Source organism: Mesocricetus auratus, unplaced genomic scaffold, assembly GCF_017639785.1.
Source record: "Mesocricetus auratus isolate SY011 unplaced genomic scaffold, BCM_Maur_2.0 Super-Scaffold_100015, whole genome shotgun sequence".
In the NCBI taxonomy this organism is placed as follows: Eukaryota; Metazoa; Chordata; class Mammalia; order Rodentia; family Cricetidae; genus Mesocricetus; species Mesocricetus auratus.
The window spans coordinates 52,119,484-52,146,739 of NW_024429198.1; the positions used below are offsets into that span (position 1 = coordinate 52,119,484).

The following is a 27,256-nucleotide window of genomic DNA, read 5'->3' on the forward strand; positions in this document are numbered from 1 at the left end:
TTCAAAATAATGTTTCAGGTCAATCTCCATCTCTCCCTCTGTCTCTCTGTCTCTCTGTCTCTCTCTATCCCTCTCTGTCTGTCTCTCTATCTGTCTGCCTCTTTACTGCACAAACAGAAAACAGGAAAAGACAAGGCTGACTTTTAGGCTCCTGACAGGAGTCTGGTATAAGTGGGAGACTTTTAATTCTCAAATTGTTTCACTTCAATAACTCTTTTAAAGTTGTTGCGCCAAGATGCCTGGCGGATTAAGCTCCATTGCCTTTTCTTGTTTTGAACTAATGTATTCTTGATCACCGTTTAATGAAACTATATACCACATGGAGATTTCACATTAGATAAGCCATGTGAAACCCTCATCAGACAAGTAACTCAGGCTGGTGGTAATCCTTCAGATGAAAATTTCAGACTAGCAGGTTTTCCAATTTAAATGAGCCCCTTTAACTATAAAAAATTGGCACGGTATGATTGCTAAAAATTATTTTTAAATTTTTATGTTGCCAAAGTGCCCTGGTGGCTGTAAAAAACAGAAATCCTGCCGTAAATACAGAAAACATTAACTGGTCACTGAGGGGATCCAATTTACAACCCATAGAGACAACTCACACAGCTCACTGACACTGGTGAGATTGGGTCTGTGATGGGGCACTCAGCTCTGCTCCCCCACCCAGAAGCAAGGCTCGTCCTAAAGATGCAATTAAATAGATTTATTCCACAAGTTTCTCCAGTCAGTGGCTATTACTCACTCTTACTTCATTGAGCTCTGATCTATAGAATTTTCACGGCATGTTCAGGTACCCTTTAGACAGCAACAGTACTTGTTATGAATTTCTGATGCAAAAACCACCATGGGAAGAATTAACATGTGTTATTTAACTTTTTTTATTTAAGTGATTCCATTTATGTTAACTTATCTACCTGTTTCCCATTCTTCTTCTAACCTAGAATAGCTGCATCTATGGATCTTACAGCTTGAATTATGACAGACGAAGCTCAGTTTTTATCAATTTCAGATGTATTGTGGATTTGGACTTCAAATAAGGAAAAGAATATGGTTGCGTTTTTGGGAGGGTGTATTATAGTTTTGTTTTATTTTATCACAAATAACAAGACATGTGCATAAGCACAAAACATGTCAAGAGTTACTGTTCTGTGTGCACAGTAGAATGGTCCAATAAGGTATAAGTCTGAAAAGGGTAGCATGGATAAGTTCACTATGAGGCATCACTTATGTGTAGCATATACAGTGTTTTCCAGAGCAAGAGGTAAACAGAGGCGAAGTTGCTTACAAGGAACCAAAATCTTAGACTAAATATTTCAGATTGAAGGAAGAACCAAGGAAATCAACAGCTCAATGTAAACTGTAAAGACACAGCAGGAGAGTAGGTATAACATCAGATAAACACATGAACACACAGACATGTAACTCTATAAATAGCATGTAATAAGCACAGAACAAAGAAGCTGGAGTCTTAAATAGAAACTTATTACAACCAAAGGTAGGTTTGTGCCCTTATTTAAATACTCATCTACATTTTGGGGTTCACAGACTTTGAATCCTGTAAGATTCCATCTTATCAATCAGAAGTTTTCACTAAGTTCCCATCACCTGTAGATTAAATAGGATTAAGAATGCAATCTTTAATAAAGAGCTACCTTTTAGCTTGCTAAATGAATGTTGTGGAAACATGTATATTTATCAGCATCAAATATTATAGATGAAAACAACAGCAATGCAAGAGGCCCAAGGAACAAAGCTGCCATTATGTGTGTTTACTTAACCGACTCAGTCAGTGTAAAGTCACTAGTTTTCAAAGTGAATTGCACTAAAGGGAAGTGCAACAGGATGGTCTCTGTGCTCTACAGCTGATCACAGACACAGGTAAGGGTTTGGGCATGCCCTTTTTTTTTTACAGAAACACAATAGCAAACATTGATCTGGGGATAACACAAAGGGCATGCAACTTTTGAGATGTTCCCACATCAGAATAGAGCACTGAAGAAATCACAAAGCCAGTAGGTAAGGGGCTTGGGTTCATTCTCCATCAGTCACGGGGGAATTGGGAATTATAGAGGGAAACTTGAAATGATGAGCAGGCAAAGAAACTCTCAATATTCTCAGAGAAAGCAATATGACAGGGAAAGCCTCGCTTTAAAGAGTACTAACTCTGTAAGCTTCCAAGACAAAGAGAATGCAAAATGGAAGTATGGGTGACACTGGGTAGGAGCATATAATGGATGTTGCCTTAAACATTTGTAAACTTACACATATCGGGGAAAAGAGCAGCCCAGGATCTTAAATCCCAGTCTAAATTGTGTCCTCTAGTGTCTGTTTATGCTAGCTATAGCATTAAACCACTGTTTATGAAAATAAAATAAATCATTTTAGAAATTGGGAAAAATATTTGAAAGCAATACTAAAACCCAAAGTGGAAGGCTATTACAACAAGCAATAAGAAAAGAGAAATACGAAAGAATATGAAATTTCTGACAAAGAAACTTGGACACATTTAGCAGGAATGGGTGTTCTGAATTGGTAACCATTTAATTTTTAAGGAAGTCTGGAGAATGCCTGAAGAGAGAAGTTTATGGATTTTAGTTGTGAATCTTAGGGTAGATCTTATGCAGAAATTAGCACCTTAGAGCACCTGTGGGTCTGTGGTTTCCAGCTGTGTTTTTCTGCTCTTTGTGGTTCACCAAAATGATCCTTTTGGAGAAGAATCAGGTATAATTGGAAGAGAAAAAGCAAAACAACAGGCCACCATCATCACTACTGTCACCACCACTCAGTACTTACATTTCTCCTGCTTTAGATAATTCACCTTTGACCTTCTGTAATGATACTATACTCCATCTACGTAATTGTGTCTCTGACAAGAATTTATTCATTAACTAGTATGTGCCAAGTATCATAAAATGTTCGGGCTAACCCCTTCTATTGCAGGCAATGAAGCTTGCTTCAAAATGCTTAGTACTCACTTTCACATGCAGACAATGAGACTTGGCATTTGCCCATTCAGAATGTTTAGAATTTCATATTGCTATGTCTTTTCACCAGGGATTTAAACTAATTTTCAATTCCAATGAGTTGTCCCAGACAAAGTAGAGGGGTGGATATATGTTTTCATCTTCAATAGCAACGTGCTGTTCTAACAACTGCTGTATATGGCGACAGCCAGTCTCAGATCACTTCTGTCTGCCATACAGATGTATCAAGCAATGTGTAGATTAGCAATCAAAGAAAGTGTTTTCTCACATTTAGTGGTCCAAACATGGCCTTGGGTGGTTTCTAAGTGATAGTGCCCTGTATCTGCCTGAACTAGAACAGAAATGAGGACACAAAGGGTGTAAACGTCTACAGATCTGCCCGCTACTTCATCAGCAGAAAATCCCACCTTCCTGAGTTTCCTTGCTTAATTTCACCTTGGGGTATTGGGCTTGTTACTTTCCCTACAGCTTATTCTCAGGAGGAAAGGGGAATATAAGCAGTCTATAAGGGAAGCAGATTGCTCAGAGACTGAGATCTGAACCTGCCACTGGACTGTGATGTTTTCAATTATATTAAATAGGAAAATGGATTCCAAGGGCACACCTCCTGGGTAACTTCAGGGAATATGAAACCCCAGGATAAACTGGTGTTAGAATTGAAAGGTAGGAGCCATGCCCCAATGCCTGCTTTTAGAGGGCAATTGCAGAGAGACTGAGGACATGCAGCCTGATGGGCAACCAGGGGTGCTGGCTTGCCTACGGCTGCCCTCTGCCACCTCAGCCTAGCTGTAATTCTGGCTTCCTTTGCCAAATGAGACTGTCCATTTTCTTCTCCTCACATTAATGGCCTATGATAGCTTCTTCATGTCAGTCTCCTTGAAAGCGATGTTGACCTCTTTAAAACCTGCGCTCAACACATCGTGTTCCCTCTGGAGTTGGAACCAGACTCAAGTTGTGGGGAGACCGAGGCATCACACAGAGAATGGTCTGTGAGGATGCACCGCTGTATGATACCTTTAGTCATATTTTATGATAAAACCTTATGCAATACACAGGGAAGTATGCCCTAAAGATGTTGCCGTAAGTAAGCTTGTACAGGCAGACTGTATTCATATAGTTATGTTACCTGCTGGTTGGGATCCCCTTGCTGTATAAGATGAAAACCATGAGTACTCAAAATGATGTGCTTGTGTTGTCTGTGGCTCTAAGCCCTTGAGTGCAAAAGGCTTGTGTCTAGGCTGACAGACCAAGAGGCTCATAGCTTGGAGCCTGTGAACTAGAAACATGGGCCTCCCAGCTTTAGAAGCTAGATTCTAATAGCTTCAGATTCTCATGTTGGAGGGTTACTACTTTGGGATTTAATGAATTGTCAGTGGCCAGCTAAGGGAATATTTAGCTTTTGGTAGCATCTAGCAGAAGTAGTGGTCAGTTGTAGTCAGTACCAGCTTTACAACCTTGGATGTCAAGGCCCTCAGACGTCAAGACAGATCCTCTACACTCTTCAGTGACTAGAACCCACACTCCCCTATCCTTGGCTATCCTCTGCTGTCCCTACTACCTCTGCCTCTAACTCCTCTCTGGGCCACTTCAGCTACTACACTGCTGCCTATGCCATGGCTGCTACTGTAGCTACCACTATTACTGCCCCAGGTTCTCTACTGTCTCAAGTTCATGTTACTATCTCATCCTATCCTACACTCAGAAAGCCAAAGTTATACACCCCCCCAAATGTCACATGACAATAGCAATGTCGAAACCAGAAGAAATATTTTATGGGCTCAATGTAGTAACAACACAAAGGAGAACTGTTGAAATATCTCTTCTTTTTTGTATATTAATCTTCGCTCAGCTTCCAGGTCCACCAGTCACAGGCCTATACAGGGAGGGGCTGACTTCAGCAAACACAAGCTTTCTGCTGAGCCACCCAGGGACTTGCCCCCCCCTTGGTCTAAAAAATAATTAGTTGGAGGGTGAGCAGGATTCTCTACAGACCACTGGGGTTGTCTTGGAGTGACATTCTTCAAGATCCCTATAGGTTATCAGGAGGGGTCATGACTGAAGTGAGGTTGATGACAGCAGAAGTGCTGGTTTCAGTGGTCTTGGGTTTCTGCTGGAATTTTATCAGAGGTTCTTAAATGACTAAAGAATATAGACTGCCATGAAGGCAGCTTAGGCAGACTCCTAGGTATAAGGGAGGCATCCATTCACTTCCATTTAAACACCTTAACAGCATGTAAATGCCAAGTGATTACTGATTATATTCTTTCACAGGAAAAATGGGATGTACAGCATAAAGAATCAAAGAGAGTTCAATTTCAAACTAAAACTTTCAAAAGCCTTGGTCAGTGCTTAGCTGTGTCCAACCCCTGTGCCAGTGACAAGGCGAGAGCTGGAACTCTCTGAACTGCCTCAGTGGCACTGAATTCACTGAGCCTATTTGAGTAGATTAATAAGCCCTTCTGTTTGGTGGTCTGCTAAAGCCATAATGCAAAGATTGCCTGTAGGAGTGAACCCCACAACCAAAGAAGTGAAAAACACTAGAATCTCTGGGGAAGAAGGCAGCCGAAATCAGGGAAATCAGAATTCTAGGCTGGCTTGGTAGTATGAGATCTACTTATTAACCTGGGTTTATACTTTCTGGGCTTAAAGGGGATGTCCATAATGTCCATATTATTATTCCCAGAGTGAGGCTGCGAAATTCCTTATCTCCAGTGAATCTATATTTATCATAAAATTTAAGATGCTATCTATATCCAAAGTATCATCCCTTAGTTATTCAACACTAATCTACTGAAAGGGATGCCACGAATGGAACAGGGGGCACTAATCAAACGTCCCTAAGCCAGAAAGAGTGCCGTGGGTTATTCAAGTGAGCTCCATGTGATCACTTCAGACCTGTGACATTTGGGTACAGTTTCAGTGTGTCTCCTAACCATTCATAGATAATAAATTTGGCCTTCAATTATTCTTGAAGCAGTAGAAACTAAGAAGACAGTTATAGTACAAGGAAAGCAGGTGATTGAGAACATTTATTTTAGAAGGGACCATAGTTACCCAGGGACCACAGTTCATGTGACACCAAGCGTTTATGAAAGAGCAAACCTGAGCCTGCCAGGCATTCTTGTCTGCTACACGTTCTCTCTGTTGTACATTGCTTCTGTCATGCCACTGTCTGCTTTGCTGAGAGCTAGTCCAGGGTCCACTGCCAAACACAAAAGCCATGGCATCGCCTCATCTTGGGTTTTTGGCCCCTCAAGACTGGGGGTAAGTCATATGGTTTTTCTTTGTGAAGTGCTTAGCCATGTGCATTTCATCATAGTGATTGAATTCGGGATAATAAAGTTCCCAGAAGCAGCAGAAGAGGGACAGGTGGAGAAGAGAAATAAAGGAGAAGGTGAGAGGGTTTTACAGATGGGGTAGAATTTGACCCTCTGGTTGTGAGGCTTTAGGCGGTAAATGACAATCGTGCAGAAGTCTCCAGAGACAGCCCTTTGGGAGGACTGATCATGGGCATCACCGGCAAAGGACTTGTCTAGTGTGCAGAAGGCCCTGGGCTATACTCCCACTACTTCAGAAAATGAAAAATGAAATGACTAGGCTTACCCAACTGTTAAATAATGCTTTTTCCCTTCCATGTTGCATAGTTTAGGTAAAAATACTTATATCTTGTCACCCAGAACCATGGTTAGTTTTCCATGAGTATTTTTCACAGACATGGGAATATAACTCAAAATTGTTTTCAATCAATATTCAGGTATCAGGATGGACAGGAGCCCTGAACCTTTCTGGCCAGTGACCTTAGCCTACTCGACAAGCTCTCTGTAAGTGAGAGACCTTACCTCAAAAACAAAGAGTGGCTATAACCTGAGGAACAACACCTAACACTGACCTCTGACCTCCATATGCAAGCACACAAGCATGCATATATAACCACATATACATGAACCTGCATGCACATGGCCATGGACTCAGAGACACACAAACAACATAGTCAGTAATAGAACAGAGCCTTATGGTAATACATCATGCAGTGTGTATTTTTAGTGGTCCTTAGATAATTTTGCAAAGTACGTTTTGATCACATCTACCATTTCCTCCAGCTCCTCCTTGATCTATGCCCTCCTCACCCACAGGACTTCGTGTTTTCTCAAAATGAATCAAGTTTGTTTTTTACTGTCCTTAGAGTCTTGGAAATCTGGCCTTCCACTTGATTTCTCGTTCCTCTAGAGGTGCATGTAATTCTATATATTTCTCTTTGCCCTACTAAGAGGTTAGATCTGGGCAAGGATTCGTGTTCTAGAATGTCAAGCATTGCTTGGCTCCTTTAGATTGAACTAACATCTGAATAGAGGCTTGCCCTTTGCCCTCTTTTATTGGGAAACAACCTTTGGTCCATAGAATATGATTACTTGTAAAAAGGCTTTAGCCATTTTATGGTCCAACACTATGACTGATAATGGAGACTTTGGCCCACACTGAGTTACTCCAAACATGTTTAGGAGCACTCACAATCAATAGTAGATTAAAGGACAGTCCAAGTAAGATCCAGTTACATTCTAGACAAAGAAGCTTCCTTGGATGCTGTTCCTTTGTGTGTATTGTACCATCTCAGGTCAGAGAGGAGACAACACCATCCATGATGGAGAGACGGGGGTGCAATTATGCATCCAGAACTCTCCTAGACTCTGGACCATTTAGTTTTCCTTGCTTAATTTTAGTTGTATCTTTTCTATATGATGAGATTATAGTTATTAATGCAATCTTCTGAGTTGTATAAGATTGCCAGCAAACTATCAAGCTTGAGAGTGGTTTGGGGATGCCAGCTGAGGTCTGCAGTCAGGGCAATCTCCTGTTATAGAGACTGTGTCCTCTGGGCTAATCATTTAAATTCTGTGAGCAGAGTGGTGCACAAATGTATATTTTTTAATAGGCGCATTTAAGTTTCTACTTCATTTTACCCTGTTACTCCTGACTGCACCCTTGTAGGGGTGAGCATACAAAACTCTTCATGCATTGACCTCCCGTGTCATATCCTCCTATCTTACAGGTGATGGTTGTAGTCTTGAGATAGATGCCAACTGAAATTGAGACTTGATACCTGAGCAAGGAGCTCTTTGTGAACATAACCTTAATTTTCCAGTGAATGAGTGGCACAGGCATAGACATGCTGTTTGCATTTGGACCTCAATTTCTCAAGTACATTCAGTCCTATGGGGCTTTAATTCCACTTGGTGAAGGAAAGGCCACCTGGGCACCATGATCCACAGTAATCATACCCCAGTTCTTAGCAGTTTCCTGAGGCTTTAGAATGTTTGTATGATAGGGGAGGAGAGAGCTGGCCATTACAATCCTATACTTGTATCTTAAAAACTGAGTGGTGATGGGAAGACTTGTTCAATGTCACTCAGTATAAATTCTAAAAATATAAGTGTAAAATTAGAAAAATGCAATATTTGTTGCCTACCATACTGTATTGGCTCATGAAGGAAATGAGCCTTACACTTGACACTTGAGACTAAAAAACAAAGCAAAACAAAACAGGAACAAAAAAAATCCTAAGCAAAAGCTGCTTAAGTTTTTAAAAGGTAAGGGTAGGGAAGAACCTTTTGTTTCAAGGCAGTTCTGTCTCAGAATGCAACTCTGATGTAAACTTATGGGCAAGAATGCAGAAATTGGAGTCAAAGCCAAAATATTTTTCACTGTTTTTTGTAGCTGTTGTTTTTTAGCACATTCATTGTCTTTTTCATAAAGTGTGTTTCACATTATAAAAATCAACAAAGGTTATCGAAAAGCATTTTCATTATTTTATATCATACTGAAAATGAACTTGACACCATACAACAGTTTATATATTTCATTTCCTTCCCCTTTATAGCCTATTTCATTTCCTCTCAAACTGTTATGATTATCATGGCACCCAAATTTGAGATGTTCAGTCCCCTCAGGAGGTCAGGTCTATATGTTCTCTGCAAGCAAATAAATCAGTCAGTGAATGAGCGTTTTGGGCAATGTTGGCAACCCTGCAGCCCCACCCCACCCCAAAACACACATGCAGGACAGTGAACAAAACACTGTGTGATGCTTTGTCAGAGTGCCAGAGCCAGACTTTTTAAAGCATGCAGTGCTGTGACTTGAGTGGGAACCCTCTGATACTTGAAATCTCTAGTAACTGAAAAACGGGTCCCTGATAGCTCCATGACTGCAGCTAGATCTATGCTTAGGAACACTGCAACTCTAGATGTCTCACTTCTGCAACACTAATTTTTCTTAAAGCAAGTTGAGGTGAGCTTCCTGAAAGTAACGATCCCATATAAAGGTACGTGGTCAGGATAATGGGATAATGGGAAGTCCTCCTAATTATACCAACAATCAAAAAAAGAAAAATAGTGAAGTATTCTACTTTATGCTGCTCATTTATGTGCTAAGTTGCTTTTTAATTTTTTTGAGACAGGGTTTCTCTGTGTAGCTTTGGAGACCAGGCTGGCCTTGAACTCACAGTGATCCTCCTGCCTCTGCCTCCTGAGTGCTGGAGGCATGTGTCATTGCCACCCGGCTACATGGGAAGTTCTTGATTACACTGTATCCACTAATATATATAACATACTGTAATGAGTCATTAGTGGTATAGTTTAGACAACCACATAGCAAGGCTTGGAGGTCCTGAATACTTTATTTCTTTCTTTTAAACATTTTTGATAGGTGGATAAGTTTATCCCTCCCCTTCCCGTGAGTGTGTGTGTGTGTGTGTGTGTGTGTGTGTGTGTGTTTACAGGTGTGTGTGTGCGTACACTGAAGAAATAAGCCATAGCCTAGTACAGGTTAGGCAAGTAATCTACCAACATCTCTAATCACTTGAAGATGGATTGCACACCCTTCCTTCCTTTGATTGGCTGTCTAGAAGCAGCATATGAAAGTGACGCTTCAGATTCTTTCCTTGAGGTTGACCCTACCTATCAGAATGAAGGACCCTGTGTGATTGATGCCAATGATCTCTATTAAGAATTACACTCTGGAAAACAGGAAAGAACCTAAGAGAAGGGAAATGAGGCAAGATCCTCTGAACAGATGGGGAACACGGCGAGGGATGGGGGGGGAGTGGGAGCTGGGAAATACAGAGGGGGAGAAGTGGAAGAGAGAGTAGGTCATGGGGGAACAGGAAGGTTGAGTGGGGGGTAGGATAGGGGGAAGAGGGAACATAGGTTAGAAGACAGATCAGGCACCAGTGTGACCTCTAGTGATCTAAAGGGATGACACCAATTGGCAAGCCAAGCAATAATGGAGAGACCACCTCGAATGCCCACTCCTGATAATGAACTTGATGTCTATAACCATCCTGGAGACTTCATCCAGTGACTGATGGAAGCAGAGGCAAACACCCACAGTTAAACACTGAACTGAACCGAAGGCACCCAGCAACAGAGAGAGAGGAGTGATGAGCAAATTGGCAAAGAATGGGCTGGCAAAACCAGCAGAGACAGCTGATCTGAACAGGGGAGAGCTCTTGGACCCCAGACCGAAAGCTGGGAGGCCAGCGTGGGACTGATCTAGACCCCCTGAATGTGAGAGTCAGTGAGGAGGCCTGGGTAACCTATGGGGCCCTAAGCAGTGGATCAGTGTTTATCCCTGGAATACAAACAGACATCGTATGTCCATAACACAAAGAGGGGTGCTCTCTCAGCTTGGACCCTTAGGGGAGTGCCTGGACCCTACCATGAGTGAAATGACAGACTCTAGATATCCCCTATGTGGAAGGAATTGGCAATAGGGTGGGAGGATGGGAGGGATGGTGGAGGGATGCGGGAGGAGGGGAGGGAGAGGGAACTGGGATTGACATGTAAAAAAAGCTATTTAATATTAAAATAATAAAAAATAAAAAGGAATTACTGTAAAGAGAAGCCTTTTCCTTGCCAGCAGCTTTGGTTTATCACCTGCCAGTCGCATGGGCTCTGCCTCGTTGTAATACCCAAATAACACCCAAGACACTGTATTAATTATGAAGCTGATGGCCTTGCTTGTTTCTTACTGGCTATCTCTGACTTAAGTATTCATCCCATAATTGTTAATCTAAGTATTTCTCTTACTGGAGAACTTTCCAGGCTTCTTATCCCTATGGCAGTTACATCTTGACTCCTGTGTTTCTCCTACCCAGAGTTCTCATCAACGCCTAGTCCCACCTATCTTGCTTCCCTATTGGCCAACAGTGCTTTATTGACATATACACAGGACTTCCCCCATCAAATTACACTCCATGAGGTGGAATACATCCTTGACACTGCATGGATGATAATGAACTGGAGACTAGGTAATCCAGAGTTCTAGAGTAAAACCCAATACTACAGGTCTTGGAAATGTAGTAATAAATGAGTCTTAATGATATTCTTCTGTACTCATAGATCAGTAACTTATTAAGCCAGCATCAGAAAAGTTTCCTCCTGTAGTAGATGGGAACAAATACAGAGATGCACGGCCGGGGTATTATGAAGTGGGGCAGGAAAGAGGGGAGGGGGGCAGTGTTGGAAAGAAACATTGGAACACACAGCTTTAAAAAGATCCCTCTGGGAACCCCATGGAAGAAGAGGTAGACAGAATATGAGAGCCAGAGGGGATGGAGTCCAGCAGGAGAACAAGGGCCTCTAAATCAACTGAGCAAAATTCATAGAAACTGAAAGACTGGAGCAACAAACCAGGGCCTGTACAAGACTGCACCAATTTCTCTGTTCGTACATTGTAGATTTCAGTTCAGTGTTTATATGAGACTCCTGAGTGTGTGGTCAAGTGGTTCACTGACTGTTGTGCCTGCTCTTAGGCTCTTTTCCTTTTGTCGGTTTGCCTTGTCCAACTTCAATCTGATGTTTTATCTTATTATATTCTAGTTTGTTGTGTTTTGTTGTTATATCTTAGAAGCCTGTTCTTTTCTAACGAGAGACAGAGAGGGAGTGGACCCTGATAGGAGATGAGGGGAGGAACTATGAAAAAGAAGAGAGATGGGAAACTTTAGTCAGGATATACTGTATGAGAATCAGTTTGCAATAAAGCAGGGGGGATTGCAAACTGCATGTAATAAGAACTCAGTGCCTACTTATTAATTAACCTGGACAATTTTCCCAATCTACCTTTCCTGCATCCCCGTACTCTAGAAGACTCCCTTTTTAGTGCCATCCCTGCTCTACATTATTGCTTCCAAACCACAATTCCTCTCGGTGGGGAGATACTCCTTCTTTTGAGTTTTAATGTGACTAGAGAACAGAACATGCAATCTGGCAGCCAAATACAGTGTTCTTAATGGACTTCTGGTGGTCATCACATGCCTAGGAAGGAGTCTGGCTGTAGGGCTGGGCTTGTCTCTCTGCCTATACTTCATTGCACCACCATATCTCCTTTTACCTCAGTATCAAATTGGATGACCTATCCCACATTTTAATCTTGGAGTTTATGGACTTACTCAAATCACGTTAACTTCAATTCCACAAGCCATTAGCCGTTCATACCCATGGTTGCCCTTCCGACTTCACTGTCTTCTCGGGCGGCCCCACCTCTTTTGCTGACCCCAGTCTTGGGGCCATTGCTTCCGTTCTCGCACGCCCTTCCATCTCGTGCTATCCCACCTTGGGTTCTGCTTTGGTATATTTTTCCTCTGTGGAAGAATTGTTCTCTCATGCAGCATCTGGCCCCACAGTTTCTAAAAGGACATTTACGCCCAAATTCTTGCCTCCTGAGTTCTAGACTCTTAGTTTCAATTTGCTGCTGAGCACCAAGTAGCTCCTCCAAATGTGTTAGATTCTGTTATAGCCATGTATTCTTTAACCCACAGACCCTATTTATAGATAACCATGCCATGAGGTAACAGGTTATCAGTGTCGGAATCATCGTGGTCACATCTGGACAATGCTTCTCAGCTTCTCAGTGTCAGCAGCAGAGTCAACCACAGCAGAAATCTGGGGTCTGGTCATGGGAAGGTCTCGGTGTCACTATAAAAGTCTTTACTGGTGCCACATCATCTGACATCCTGTATTCCTCCCCAGTGTATGCAAATAATCTGTAGGAGTCAACCACTCTTGTGCCATGGAAAACAAAAGTATCTGCCGGGTGTTTGTGTTGCACACCTTTAATCCCAGCACTCGGGAGGCAGAGGCAGGTGGATCTCTGTGAGTTTGAGGCCAGCCTGGTCTACAGAGCCAGTTACAGGACAGCCTCCAAAACAATACAAAGAAACCCTGTCTCAAAAAACAAAAAAGAAAAAGAAAACAGAAATATTCACCTTGTGACATCAGCGTAATAAAGACCATGTCTCTGTGTGTCTCTGTGTGGTATTTGTGTACCTCTAGTGTGTTCAGGTGGGTGCATAAATGTGTGGAGGTCAGAGGTCAATGTTGGATGTTGTCTTCAATTGCCCTCCACCTTATTCTTTGAGACAGGATCTCTATCAGAGCCTAGAAATTATTGATGCAGCTGGGTGCCTGCCTATCGAGTTTCAGGGATCTGCCCCTAGCTCTGGTTATAGATGTGCACCACTGTGTTTGGCTTTTACAGGGCTAATGAGGTGGGTACTATCAAAATGCATTATGTACATATATGAAAATATCATAATGAAGTATGTCACGATGCATAATTAATATATGCTAATAAAAAGTTTAAGAAATTATGTGTTTTTACTGATAGTCTGCAGTGAGTGAGGTACTGAAAAAAATGACAATGTCCGGGAGAATGAAAAGCAACTGTAAAAATATAATACATAAACTATGGTCATAAAATACTCTAATTACATAGAAAAATATGCACAGCAAACTCAAAAAGGATGACAGCCAAAGACTATAAGAGATGCCTCTAAGCTGCTGTGTGAATTAAAAGCTAAAGATGGTGGCAAATTTTCTGTATACATAAAATTCTATTTCAATTTCAGGTATAGGGTTTAACATTGCATTAGCAGCAATTCCTGGACCTAGCAGAAAGATGAAGAAAGAAAAGAAAGCTCTTTTCTTTAGTAAATCAAATGCCATAATCTTTTAGATTTATGTTTAAGAACCCACTGCTCCATGTAGCACCCTTCTCCTGATTTCTAAGTGTCTATGACCACTTCAGTATTAGGTCTAGGTAAAACACTGTGTTCCTGGATGCAAAATTGACACTTCTTGTCAACTGTCCTCAAAATAAAGTGTACTTTTCTCAGTCAGCCACAAATTTTAAGAAAACGATGTGCTAAGTTCATACCATTATGTGTGGCATACTGATACTTAATCATATCAGAAACACGTTTAAGGAAACATTATGTAAAACGTGTTTCTAACACTAAGAACTTTCATGTTACATTAATAAAAAGGTTTCTGTGTCAGGAAGGTTATCAGCAAGGAAAATTATTCACGCCAGGGAATTTATTGGTCTTCTTCAAGAGTTTATTATTTATCATTTTTCTGTAATTGAAACCACAAACTATGTGGTTTTTTTTCTTCCTACAAATAACCACCAATATTTCTGGACATTGGATAAGGATCACAATTCACCATTTGTAATTTTGTCACTATACTCATGTCTACTGTCTCATATTCCGTCTTCCTGCTGACGCAAGTTTTTTACTACATAGAATTTCATGACTCAGTGCTGAGTGCTGTGAACATAGCACTACTCATAAAATGGTTGTGGGAAAACGAAGGAACGAAGAGTGACCAATAAGAGAACTAACTTACACACTGTAATAAGCTTTGAAGTTAGAGCCTAGGTTAAAGTTGTCTGACATTTTTTATGTCGGTGCTTGACTGTCGAATGAAGTGTGGTGGTGGTGATGCAGGGAAGGTTTTGTTAGAAGCCAAGTATTCTCCATGTGAAAAGGTCACAGAATGATTGAATAGGCAAATGCTGGACTCTTCTAACCAGGGGGAAAGGTATCTCCCTATGCAGGGAAACGGGAAGCAGTGTTAACAAGGAAAGGGGAAAACATTGGGGTACTGTCTGTGTGAACTCAGTCTGGAACTGTTCTTCCAGGGCGGTTCATTGCTATTCCCTCACAACATAAGTGACAACGAGCAGAGCATGAAGACAGGAAACAAGAAATGAATAAACAAAAACAACAAAACAGACAACAATGTAAAAAACCAAACCAAGAGGGAAGCTTTGCTGTAGAGAAACTCTGGGCTGCCAGGAGAACCAGAGGAGAGTTCAATATCCAGTCGTGTTACTGGTTGCTTTCATTTTTAACTCTGTGGTACCTTTCTTTTCTTTTCTTTTTTTTTTTAACCAACCTTGACCAATGCTATAGTAGATATTACAGTTATTTTTTAAACAAAATCTACAGGTGATTTATAATGATGATCAATTCTTCTGCCCAAAAGGCTCAGTTCAGATCAATAACACCAAGTTTAGCTTTTGTACATTTCCTATCGTGGAAAGCCTTATAAAGTCATTTATGAACTTACTCAGTTTCTAAAGACGAATGACTTCATGCTTATGGGGAGGAAAGGAACCACATTGATGTAACATGAAAAGTGAATGACCCAGAGACCAACATTGGGGTTCAAGATTCAAGCAGAAGATCAGAAAAGCAAAGTAGTGCGTCACTACCTCAGGCTGAATGATTTGATCCTGCTACCTCTTCTCAGTGTGGCTGGAGAATCCTGAGACTGAACGATGGATGCCCAATACTGAGCCTTTGCTCTTGTTTTACATACTTCCCTAGTGCTGGGATTAAAGGTGTGTGATCCCAGGTACTGAGATCATCTTTGTGTGAGCTGTTTCTCTTTAGGACTGGATCAATCCCATGTCAATCTAGGTGGCCTAGAACTCAGGATTAACCTGAGTTCTAGGATTAAAGGTGTGTACCACCACCTCCTAGCTTCTGGATGCTGGGATTAAAGGCATGTACCTGGCTTCTATGGCTTGTGGCTGACTTTGCTTTTTGAATCCTCAGTCAAGGTTTAATAAATCATAAATAATGCATCACCACACATTGCATTTCCACACTGGTCACTGTCATAAACCTAATGTCAGTCACACATAGAGAGCCCTTAATGAGGAGACTTAGTAACCAGTGAGCCTTAAATGATCTCATCACACAGGTAAATTCTGTGCTTTGGGTCACATATGGCAAACCATTAGGAGAAATATATCCAAGCAATAGATAAGAGTCAACTTGATATGTCAGGTTCTTGACGATCATTAGTGAGGTACATCAAAGAATCCTTCCAGGTTTGAAGGCAATAGAAGATTGAACTACTGCACCAGAGGGAAGGAGGGGGTGGCAAAAGTTTCATATATGATGGGGGACAAAGAAGAGCAGCAGAAGGACGAAAATGGTGCCAGAAACAGCATGAGTATTCTGTGAGTGTCTGGACTATCGGGTCAGTGCAGTACGGAAACAATCTTGAAAACACTCCTGCTCCTAGGTATATCATGCCTGTATGCGGCCAGCAACTTTATCAAAGCAGACACCCATCCACCAGGCTTGGCTGTATACATCTACTCATCCATTCATGCCCCAAGTTTAGATTGACTTCCTCCCTGAGTTCTGAGTTTTCAAGACACAGGAAAAAAAAGGCTGCCCTCACCCACAAAGCATTGGGATCATTGAGGCCGGCTGACCATGAGCTGTGAGTCAGCTGTGAGTCAGTCAGTCAAAGGGCTTAAGATGGAGGCCCATGCTGAGCTGGTTAGTGCAGGTATTGTTTCATCTCTCTCCTGCTGACCGTTTTGTTTTGGTTTTTTTTTTTTTTGCATTTCACTAGTTATTGCTCCACCCAAGTGCTGAAATGCCGGCTGAGGAGGGATTGCTGGGATCCCTGTATGTGGTCAGCATCAGGAAGACTGTAAGGTATGATGGAGCTCAGAGAAGTCTCAGCCTGCAGGTCTCAGAGTCGCTCCACAAGGGAGGAGGCATCGTTTATTGCCACTAGATGGCGCCAACTATTTTCATTTTTTTTAAGGACAGAAAAAAACAACACAAAACAACTTTTCTATGTAATAGTCAAGCCACATTCAAGTATAAGATTGTTACTTACCATCACTATTTATAAAACTATTAACTTAATAATTATTTACTCATTAATAAGTCAAAATCACTGCAAACACTCCTGTGAGGTACATTTGGGGCAATTTTTTAGAAAAATTTACTAAAGCCTGTTTTGCCTCAAGTAAGAACGAAAGGAATTTTAAATATATGTCTATATCATAATATAAGTACAATATATATCATAATACAAGTATGAAAATAATAGGATTAAAATAACTGATAAAAGTATTTTATGAATCAATATTATACATGTCTTAATATTTTGACAAAATTACTTTTAACAAATAGAGTCTTTGTTTTTAGAACTGTCTCAAGCTGCAACTATAAAGTTATAATTTCAAACATATTTTTAAACTTTTACTAGCTCATTGCAATTATATATAACAAAAACTCTTGTAATTTTTAAAATGGGATAGTAATGACGGAACTAACACATGTGTTTAGTTATAATCTACATAAAAATTAATGATGCATTTAGCTTTCTATAGTTTGATTGATAAAATTAAGATGCAGGACCTATGTTTTGGCATATGATTTCAGAGTGTTATACACATCTTTAAAGGAAAGAACATGATGTATTTTCACTTACCCACTAAAAGTGACTCATAATACTCAAATAATGTTTACATGGAAATAAAGTAGAAGTATTCTCATATCTCCACTGAAAGTCCTCGAATGGTTCTGGAGTGAATACAGCCTACATTTTTACATCAGGAGGATTGGAAATAAAATAAGGGACAACAATAAAGTCAGGGTCCACACAGAATGCATGGGAAGTCGGATGCCCTGGGTGAATATGTTACAATTACTCCAGAAAGAAAATGGAAACCACAGGCTTGTGTCATGAACACAATGACTCTTCAAAGCTACGTAGCCCTGTCACGTCAGTCCCCAAATTAATAATGTGCTGCTCATTTGGCTATCATACACTGCTTTCATTTTCAAAAATTTTCAAGTAGGACTCACCCGGGTGTCAGTCAGGGTGCTCTGTCTCATTTCAGCAAGCCTTCGGAACCTCCTGTCCTCGTCAAAGATTCTCTCTTCACAGTGCTGCTTCTCTCGCATGAGATGGTCAAACACACCCTGCGTGTGCTCCTTGTCAAATCTCAGCTTGATGAACTCATCCCTGTGTGGAAAGATTTTCGCATGTAAACCTGGTGCTTACACAAGGAAAAATACTAGGCTCTTAGGGGCGTCAGAAGTCAATGAGACGGTGGGGCCGGGAGTAAGTAGTTGCTAATGCTGGCTGAGCTGTGATAAGAGCACAGAAGAATCATAAAAGCGTAGCGCGGTCACAGGGCCTTGTGTCAGGTACTCTCTCAGCAATGACCCAGCGCCTAAGACAAAGTTCCAATGAGATTTGTAGCCACATGTACATGTTTATATGTTTCAGACCTATAATATTCTTTCAGGTGTTTAGTGGTTTTTTGTTTTTGTTTTTGTATGAGTGCTCTGTCTGAAAGTACACATGCATGCCAGAAGAAGGCTTCAGATCCCATTGTAGACACTTGTTAGCCACTATGTGGTTCCTGGAAATTGAACTTGAATCCTTAGGAAGAGCAACTGATGTTCTTAACCACTGAGTCATCTTTCCAGTCCTGGTGTTTAATAATTTAAACAATGTGTTTCCTTCCTCCCTCCCTCCCTCCCTCCCTCCCTCCCTCCCTCCCTCCCTCCCTCCCTCCCTCCCTCTTCTTGCTTCCTCCCTTTCTCCCTGTCTCCTTCCCTCCATCTCTCTTTCCTTTTTTTTTTCTTTTTTCGTTTTGAAACAGGGTTTCTCTGTGGAACAGCCATGCCTGTAACTTGCTTTGTAGACCAGGCTGGCCTTGAACTCACAGGGATCCACCTACCTCTGCCTCCCAGTGCTTGGATCAAAATTGTGTGCCACAGCCACGACCCACTTTTCCTTGCTTTCTTACACGATATGACAAAGATAAATTAGTCTTTTGCAGATAGTAGCTATATGACCATGATCACCAAAGCCCTCCAGGGTGTACTGACTTGGCTCCACCAGAGAGTGTCTGGTTCTAGACTACACACAGCTCTTTGTTTGATTGTTGGTATGTTTATGCATGCGTGTACATGTGCATGAGTGTGCACGTGAGTGTCTGGGGTGTGATGTGCGTGCAGCCTTTTGTGTGGAGGGCAGATGCTCTTCAGGACTAGGGCTGGGAATTGAACTCGAGCTGTCAGCTCTATACAGTAAGTGTTTTTAGCCACTGAGCCATCTTCCAGGCCCAGTTTCATTTTCTTAACAAATTATCCCCCATGTGCTGACTGTGCCAATATTTTTTTTGTGGGCTGTCAAGTCGCTTACCCTCCAATCATTGTGGGAGCCTATTTTATAATATTTAACAAAATAGGAAACAAAAACAACATGAATACAGGAGGAGGTCACGAGTTCTACATGAGGACACACGGACACCCTATAGGCTGAGAGCACCATCATCCAGGAGCCAAGGATGCTTTTCACTGAGAGCATTCCTGATTGATGAGAGAGGCTCATAAGAGGCCACTGAAAAAGGGAGATGTGAATAGATGATAGATTCTATAGAATATCTGTTTCTAAATGCTTCCCTCAAAACTGTAATCTACGAGGTTAGGAGAAAAGGGTAAATTATTAAACAGGGCTCAAAAGTACTAACAATGTGTTGAATTAGTGAAATATATTATTAATATCAGAGAGAGAAGTTTACACATGTGGTATTCAAATAATAAACTCAGGAGAGAAGTAAAGAATGAAAGCAACTTATAATTGTCCTCATACAAATAAAAAATGGTTAAGTACCACATTTTATCACATATTTCAGATAAAATTCTGAGGGAAAATATGAAATGTCTTAATAAATTTTAAATAGGGAAATCTGATTTATTAACATATAGTAAATATGATTATTATTTTGACAAACTTACTTCAACTTCTCAAGTTTGTCTTCATAATTTATCAGTTCCAGTTTTATTGCTTTTATCTCCTTACCCAGTTCCTTGTTTTTTGCATTGAGAACAATTGTTTTGTTTCTAGTTATCTCAATTTCTTGATGTATTAGCGAACCTTTTCCCTGGGAGGAGGGAAAAAAAAACTTCAAAGAAGTGTTTGTTTTAACACTTAAGATTTTCAAATCCTTTCAACTCAGAAACATTTACACAAGCTATATTGACAGTAGAAGAGCAAGGTTGTAAGTGGCAGAGCTGTACAGACTACAAAAGACTAACGATCCCTTAGCAAGGTAGGCGAAGACGTCACCATGCGCTAGAATCTGGGCGAAGACGTGACCATGTGCTACAATCTGGCCTTTGCTCTCCCACCGGTCTCCACACCAGCCCGTGCTCACACCATGCGTCCTAAAACACTCAAACTTGCTGTGTCAAGACGCATGCGCGTAGCTAAGGCTCTCAGAAGCACAGAATGAACTTGGTGACAAACACAGGCGCTCTCATCTTCCAAACAAACGACACACAACAGCGTTTTGTCAGCCCAAGTTCCCGTGGTGATTCCGTGAAATTCATTCTACGCTGAGGGCTGAGGTGTCTTTTAGGTGTGGAAAACTCCAATAAGGTGTTGCAAAGTTAAGAAACCTTGGATCCCATACCATCACCCCCAATAAAAACAGGGTTAACATGTTCATGCTGGCAAAGCAGAATGGAGTATTAGTTACCGTGTTACTGGACAAAGCTGACTAAAGTGAAGTCTTTGTATGCATGACTAAAATAAGAAGGATGGAGAAGGGATGGGTTTAGCTTTCTAAATGAAGATGCTTTCTAAAACCAGTGCTTTTCTAGTAAATGGCTGAAAAAAATGAAAATAGTGCATTTAATTAAATTTTAATCTTTTAAAAATAATAATCCATATTACCAAATTATACATCATTATAATAATAATTTATATTAATGAGTTAAAGTATGTATCTGAATATACTTTCTGGTAGATAAGCATCTGATAAATGATAATTTTATAAATTAAAAAAATCAGATTATTAGATTTAGAGCGGAAACCTTTTGTAGTCCTTCCCCTGTCCTCCCTTCCCTTGTCTGCCTCCCTTCCTTCCTTTCTCTGCCTCCTGTTTCAGGCCACTCACAACTGTGTACCAACATGGGATGGGATGGGTGAGTTATAAACAGTGCTCATTTATTTCTTTCAGTACAGCGGGCTGAGAAGTAGTGAAGGGCAGGCAGATTTGGCATCTGCCGAGGGCTGCCTCCATTTCAAACGTAATGTATATCCCTGCCTGTGCTCACATGGGAAACAAGTGAGCTTGGTCCCCTTGGATAGCTTTTTAAAGGTTCTGATCCAAGCCACTAGGGTAGATCTTCATGACTTCACCAGCTCGCTGAGGTTTTTTTTTTTTAAAGCAACACTCCAGCAGCAGAGACCCTTTCCAGAGGATGGGGGGGGCATGGGCGGGCTTTACCAATATTCTTCTTCTAGAGGGCCTTTCTACCCTTCCTCCTGCCACTTTCCTTTTGAATAATTGCTTCCTAGAAGCGATAAGTAAAGACCAGTGTTTGAGTCCAGAAAGCTGCAGATTCCTGCCTAGACCCAGCTTGAATTTTCGGTTGCATTGGGATGTTTTCTTGCTAAAGGGTGTATGCCTTGCAAACTAGAACAATGGGAAATATAGGCTACATGGAGGCAAGGTGTGTGTGTGTGTGTGTGTGTGTGTGTGTGTGTGTGTGTGTGTGTGTGTGTGTAGAGCCCATTTAGTGAGAGCAGTTCAAAACACAAGACATCTCCTTACAATTATATTTGCCTGATGAGTTTTCACTGATGTAGGAATTCATAAATAGAAAATTGAATTCTTCACCTCTGTTTTGGTGAGTTCCTTACGGCTTTTCTTGCTCCTTTTTCGTAATTTTTTCTTTGTTGACTCTACTTGCTTTTTAACAAGTTTTTTCTTCTCTCGTATGTCTTGAAGCATCTAGAAGACACTCAGATTTTAAGCCATATAACATCTGCGATTCACTTACCCTTCTTTATATAAACACTACGGTGTAGTGATTATCATAATAATCACAATATATGTTTTGACATGAAAGGAAAGATTCACTGCCTATGAGTTCTAAACTATGGCACCTCTAATCCCAATATTATATTTGAATAATCTAAGTTGTGGGAAGTCTAATCTGTGTCAGTCAAATAAGCAACAAGGGTGAACATACATAGAAATTATAATATTTCATTATAATGTTTCAACTAAGATTGACAATGCTCAAAAGCTTATTCTTCCACAGATTTTGGGCAAAATGGATAGTTCTTATAATTTATTAGCTATTAAAGCATAAAATAAGAAATGAATGATAAGCAACAAGAATATATAAATTCAGATTATTCGAATGTGAAGGGAAACAAAAGTCATTAATCATTAGTGGGATTAATTACACTCAGACAATGACATTGAGATGTTTGGTATAATTAATAAATCTCTAATCATTAATGTAAAATTAAGTCATTGCTGAAACCAGTTATCCTTCTAGGTTTAATACTTGTTATGTGTTTGTTATGTGTGTAGGGCTTCCATTTAGAAATCTACACTTGATTAACCTGCTTAGGCTCAAGCTTTCTCTAGTTTATCATACAAGGAAAACCCTTCTGGCCTATGTTATAGGGAGACTTTGAAAGTCAAAACAAATATTTTTAACAGTATTACTTTGTAACTCACATTTTAAAAACAAAAACATTTTGAAAATTATTAATAACCAAAGGTCCAAATTTACACCATCATTTACAAAAGAATAAAAAAAAACTCACAATGTTGCCAATTCCCCCCCAAGAATATGTGTGTCCTCCTTGCAGGGAAAGACAAGAATATATCACTCCTGCCACACCCTCCACTTCTCTGAGAGATAAATTATAGGATGTACACGTATTTTTCTATGTTATTTTCCCCTTTGGGAAGGGCCAGTAATATCAGTTACTGACAGAAACTTGTAGTTTTGAAAGCATTTTACTCACATTTGCCTTATTTTTCACCCTAGCTGTCTTGACTTTTACATGCACCAAAAACTTACCTAGAAAATGTCAAGATGCCTCATATTTTATATTCAAGTCAACATCGTTTTTAACATCCCATTAAGAAGTCGTGGAGATTGAACTGAGTACTCTGTGCTGGGCAGTCTCACCAGGTAAGTCACTAGTCACTGGATTTCAGAACTGCTTGCCCTATGTATAGTGTAAGACAGATTATAGAGTTATAGGGTCCTTCAGTGGATCAATAGTGCGATCATGTGAGAGTAACTTGGAGGGTTTGTGATTTTCCTCAAAGAAGTCAGACGTTTCTATATCATCTCTTCACATACCTTACTTAGAAACCTAAATATTCCTGAAAGTAAATTATTAGTTGTGCGTCAGTGTTCTTGTAGTGAGTTATTGTAGATGCTTACCATTGAGTGTTGTCGGTGGAAATACCGAATTCTTACAGCATCTGCTTCTATCTCCCGCAGCGGCATCTCTACTTCTGCCAAGGCCAACGCGTACAGGGCTTTCCTTCTCGTGTATTCCTGCATCTCTACCAATTGAGTCTCTTCAATGGAATACAGCTTTTTCTGCCGGCCAAGATTGCAGCTTGCTCATTTGGTTGTTAATTACACACACCTTTATTAAGACCAATTCAGTGCTACGGTTTGAAAATCAAATACTATGGTCCCTCACGGAAAATCAAGGGGTGAGACTACAGTGTTTTAAGCATCATGTAGCAACTGAACAAATTCAAGACAAAAAAAACAACAACAAGATAGTCAACAAAGATCAAACATTTTCAAGCCCTCATTTGGAGGATAGTGAGAGTGCATGCTATCAACACACACATGATGGATCTTATTCTTACAATGTAAGACAAAAATCAGTCAACGAGTGGGAAGGTTATAGGAAATTATTAGGCAAAAGTGATTTACCTATCTATGAAAATATTGAGAAAAATACCTATAAAAATACATCCCCAAAAGAGAAAAAGGCCTCTAAAAAGGTACGGAAGACACCTTCAAACTTGTCTTTGCTTTTTAGAGTTAGATTAAGGATGCTGAGAAGTGCACATCACATAAATATGGACTTTTTTTGCCTTGTGATTTTAATTTTCCTATCACAGCAATCCCAACTTCACATATGCGTGTTTCTAAGAGGAAGCATTCTGGAATCGATGGGAAAATCAAAGCTTGGTTCCAAAGGATAAGTAAGATTGAAAAACTGAACTTGGTTTGGCTAGTCATAATATTTCCATTTCAGAACCTATATGTAGAAATATCATAGCCCATGTTTTCTTTTTATCAGGGTTAAATAAAGAAATCCCAGTAAGAGACAGTAAAAGTAAAGAAAACGTAACATCATCAGAAAGCAAACTAAAGAGTTAGACAGTTAGGAATTAGAGCCTACTGCCCTTTCACTAGACTGGCAGAAATTCCCATTAAGCCACAAAATGAGATATGTGCATGGGAGGTCAGTTTCTTTATGCATGATCAGACTTTCTAGTTGTACACAGAGGCCAACTGTCATCAGCTAAGGGGAGAAAAGTGCTGGCTTGCAAACCAAGCAGTGACAAAAGATGCCTCATTACAGGCAAATTTAAAATGCTAAGTAAAATGCAAATTAAAGGAAGAAGGAAAGAGAAAGCCAAATTGGTGTTACCTGAATCTCCAATCCTGCAGCCATTTCACCTCGAGTGAGCTTCTTCAGGAAATCCTCTCTGTTCTGTACGTCACAAAAATTGTCAAAGGGAGACTTTATTAACAGAATATTTAGAAATAAGTTTTAACAGCAGTTACCAATAAAAGATACATTTTACTTGTATCAGAATAAAAGCAAAACAGTCACTAGGATTTGCATATTAGAATTATTTTTTAAAGGCCTTACTATTATTTGAGGTACAACATTTAAATGATATACCAGGAGGATTTGGTTTCATGTAGGTTATATTTTACAGTCCCGAACTTTAAAAGAAATCAAAAAGTGAAATCTAGACTGTCCTTGACTCATCCCCCCACAGAAAACCGGACTTCTTTTAGAATTACTTTCCAGAATAAACACACTGAATGTTGAAAGCAGAATAGATAGAATCAAGTGTGATGCTTGCACAGTGTGATTAGAGTCTGCACTTGACTAGAGCAATTTCTTTATTTTTTTAAAAAAAGTCATTCTTTGAAAGGTAGTATTCAAAAGGGGGAGGAAGCAGCTTTCCTTTGCTCCCTGGATAATGGTCTTAATTATTCGGTAGAGCTTTAAAATAACACAAACCATTGGAAGCCACTCTCTAGGTTCTTCTGCCTTGTGATTATACTGGAGTCCTATATCTGAGAGAGGAGTAAGTCTACCTTCAAGCTGCTCCCCAGATTCGAAAGAGATACACGAGCTTGCAAAGAGAAATCACATAAATTCTTAAAGGTTTGTGATTTCTCCACTTCAGTGCTGACCCTATGGTTGCATCTCCAGGTCTATTTTTCAACGTTTGTTTTTAAGTTGTCAGTTCCTGAGAGAATAACTCAGTGTTTACTCTGAATTTAAGCGTCTTCATTCAGATGAGTTAGTACTGTGTAAAAAGAGCTTGTGGCTGCAGAGGAGAAAGATTAGGCAGTGTATGAGAAATGTTAAAGTAGACAAGAAGTCTGAGATCAGCAGAGTAAGCACAGCTGTCCTGAAAGAGGGGGTGCCATGGACATAGATCAATGAGTAAAGTGACTACATATAAGAATGAGGACCTGAGATCAGCTCCTGGGTGCAGGTTAAACGTTAGGCATAGTGGTTGGTGCATGCTTGTAATCCCAGTGATGAGGAGGTGGGGACAGGTAAATCCCTGCCCCGTGGTGGCCTACCCGGTCTAGCCTACATGGTGAGCCCCAAGCCTGTGAGGAAGGCTGTCTCACAAGATATGGTGAACCTTCCTAAGAAGAGCAACCCAGGCCTCCGCATACACGCATGCACACACACACATGAGCCTGCAAAAACATGAATGTGCGTGTGCAGAGGAAAAATTAGAGAAGGAAAAACATGCCACCATTTGAAATCAGTATCTGTATGAAGTGTACACACCCTATTCCCAATGGAGGACTCCACAGTCCTGCAAGTTTCTTTCCAGAGCCTACGAGGGATCTCCCCAAGCTTTCTGTTATGTTTCCACCCTGTAGCTCTGTAGTCTAGACTAGTCTCACAGCCGGAGAGCATCTAGGGCTGACTAGGCAGCTAAACTCTCACTTTCCCAGACCCAAGACTGTTAAGAATGCTTCCAGCCACGTTGCCTAACGGCTTTCTGGGCCATCATTCTCCTTACCAAAAACACCCCCCAAAACTGAAAAACAAACAAAAACAAAAAACAAAACAAACAAACAAAAACTGGACCACAAAGCCCCTCACAACAACCGAGAGGCTGGATGCTTCCCACAGGAACTGCCACTGTCCTTTAAAATGCCCTAGAGGGCGCAAAAGACAATTGATACAAGAGGATGCTCTGATTATCAGGGTATTACAAAAGAATGGGATGAGTTCTCCTGTCATCTTAGATTCCCACAATGTATTCCTGAAGACTGACTGTTTGCTGAAGGTCAGTGTAAGGGACACTAAGAAGCTGTTTCCACCAAACCCTGGGAACACAGGAGCAAAGAGGCAAGACTGGGCAGGGAGAGAGACAGGCCCAACTGTGATACAGTTCCTACAGCTTTCTCAACCGACACCATACAGAGCCAGGGAGCAAGCATGGGCCCTCAGATTTGTCCCAGGTTTGAGTAAGAGTCCAAGAGGGACCTTTGGAGTATCAGCCCCCAGGTCTAAGCTATACAAGGAAGGAGGATGTCTTCAAGCAGACAGAAGGATCTAGGTAGCCCCAACCAATGAACAAGACAGAGAAACATTGCATGCAACATTTTCACCAGAGTTACAGATAGAGAAGGCTAAAATAGGAACCTGTCTACGGTATGTGCTCATCTTATGATAATTTCGTAAATAAATATATAAATAGAAACTCATACCTGGTTTTGTTGGTTTGTATTTTATACCAAAAAATTGAAAAAAATGATTAAATTGTCTAAATACAAAACTAGCAGCTTCCATGTCCAAGTGCTTTGACCATAGCTGGTTGAATCTGAATGGTAATTCACACAGCCTGATGGATCAAAGGGACCATGGTTAATGGTTTGGCCCACATTAGAGCGAGATGAGAGCTGAAACTGAGACTTGGGGTGAAGAGGTGTCCATTTGCTAGTTACCCCCAAGTAGGCTATGAAATGAAATATGCCCCAAAGTTATGAGTTCTGCAGGGGTGTTCCTGTAATTATGCAACATGAATCATTCTGTTTC

General features: G+C 40.6%; 1 protein-coding gene across 1 annotated transcript in view; it reads right to left on the reverse strand.

The window, feature by feature from the left end:
* The window catches only part of Ccdc178 (coiled-coil domain containing 178), a 388,724-nt gene that overhangs the window by 192,589 nt on the left and 168,879 nt on the right, over nt 1–27,256 (reverse strand). The window contains exons 17-21 of the mRNA XM_040757896.1: nt 24,599–24,661; nt 23,362–23,523; nt 21,786–21,899; nt 19,897–20,042; nt 17,950–18,109 (exon numbers count right to left, since the gene is read on the reverse strand). Coding sequence (XP_040613830.1) covers nt 17,950–18,109; nt 19,897–20,042; nt 21,786–21,899; nt 23,362–23,523; nt 24,599–24,661 — 645 coding nt within the window. The remainder of the gene's footprint in view (nt 1–17,949; nt 18,110–19,896; nt 20,043–21,785; nt 21,900–23,361; nt 23,524–24,598; nt 24,662–27,256) is intronic.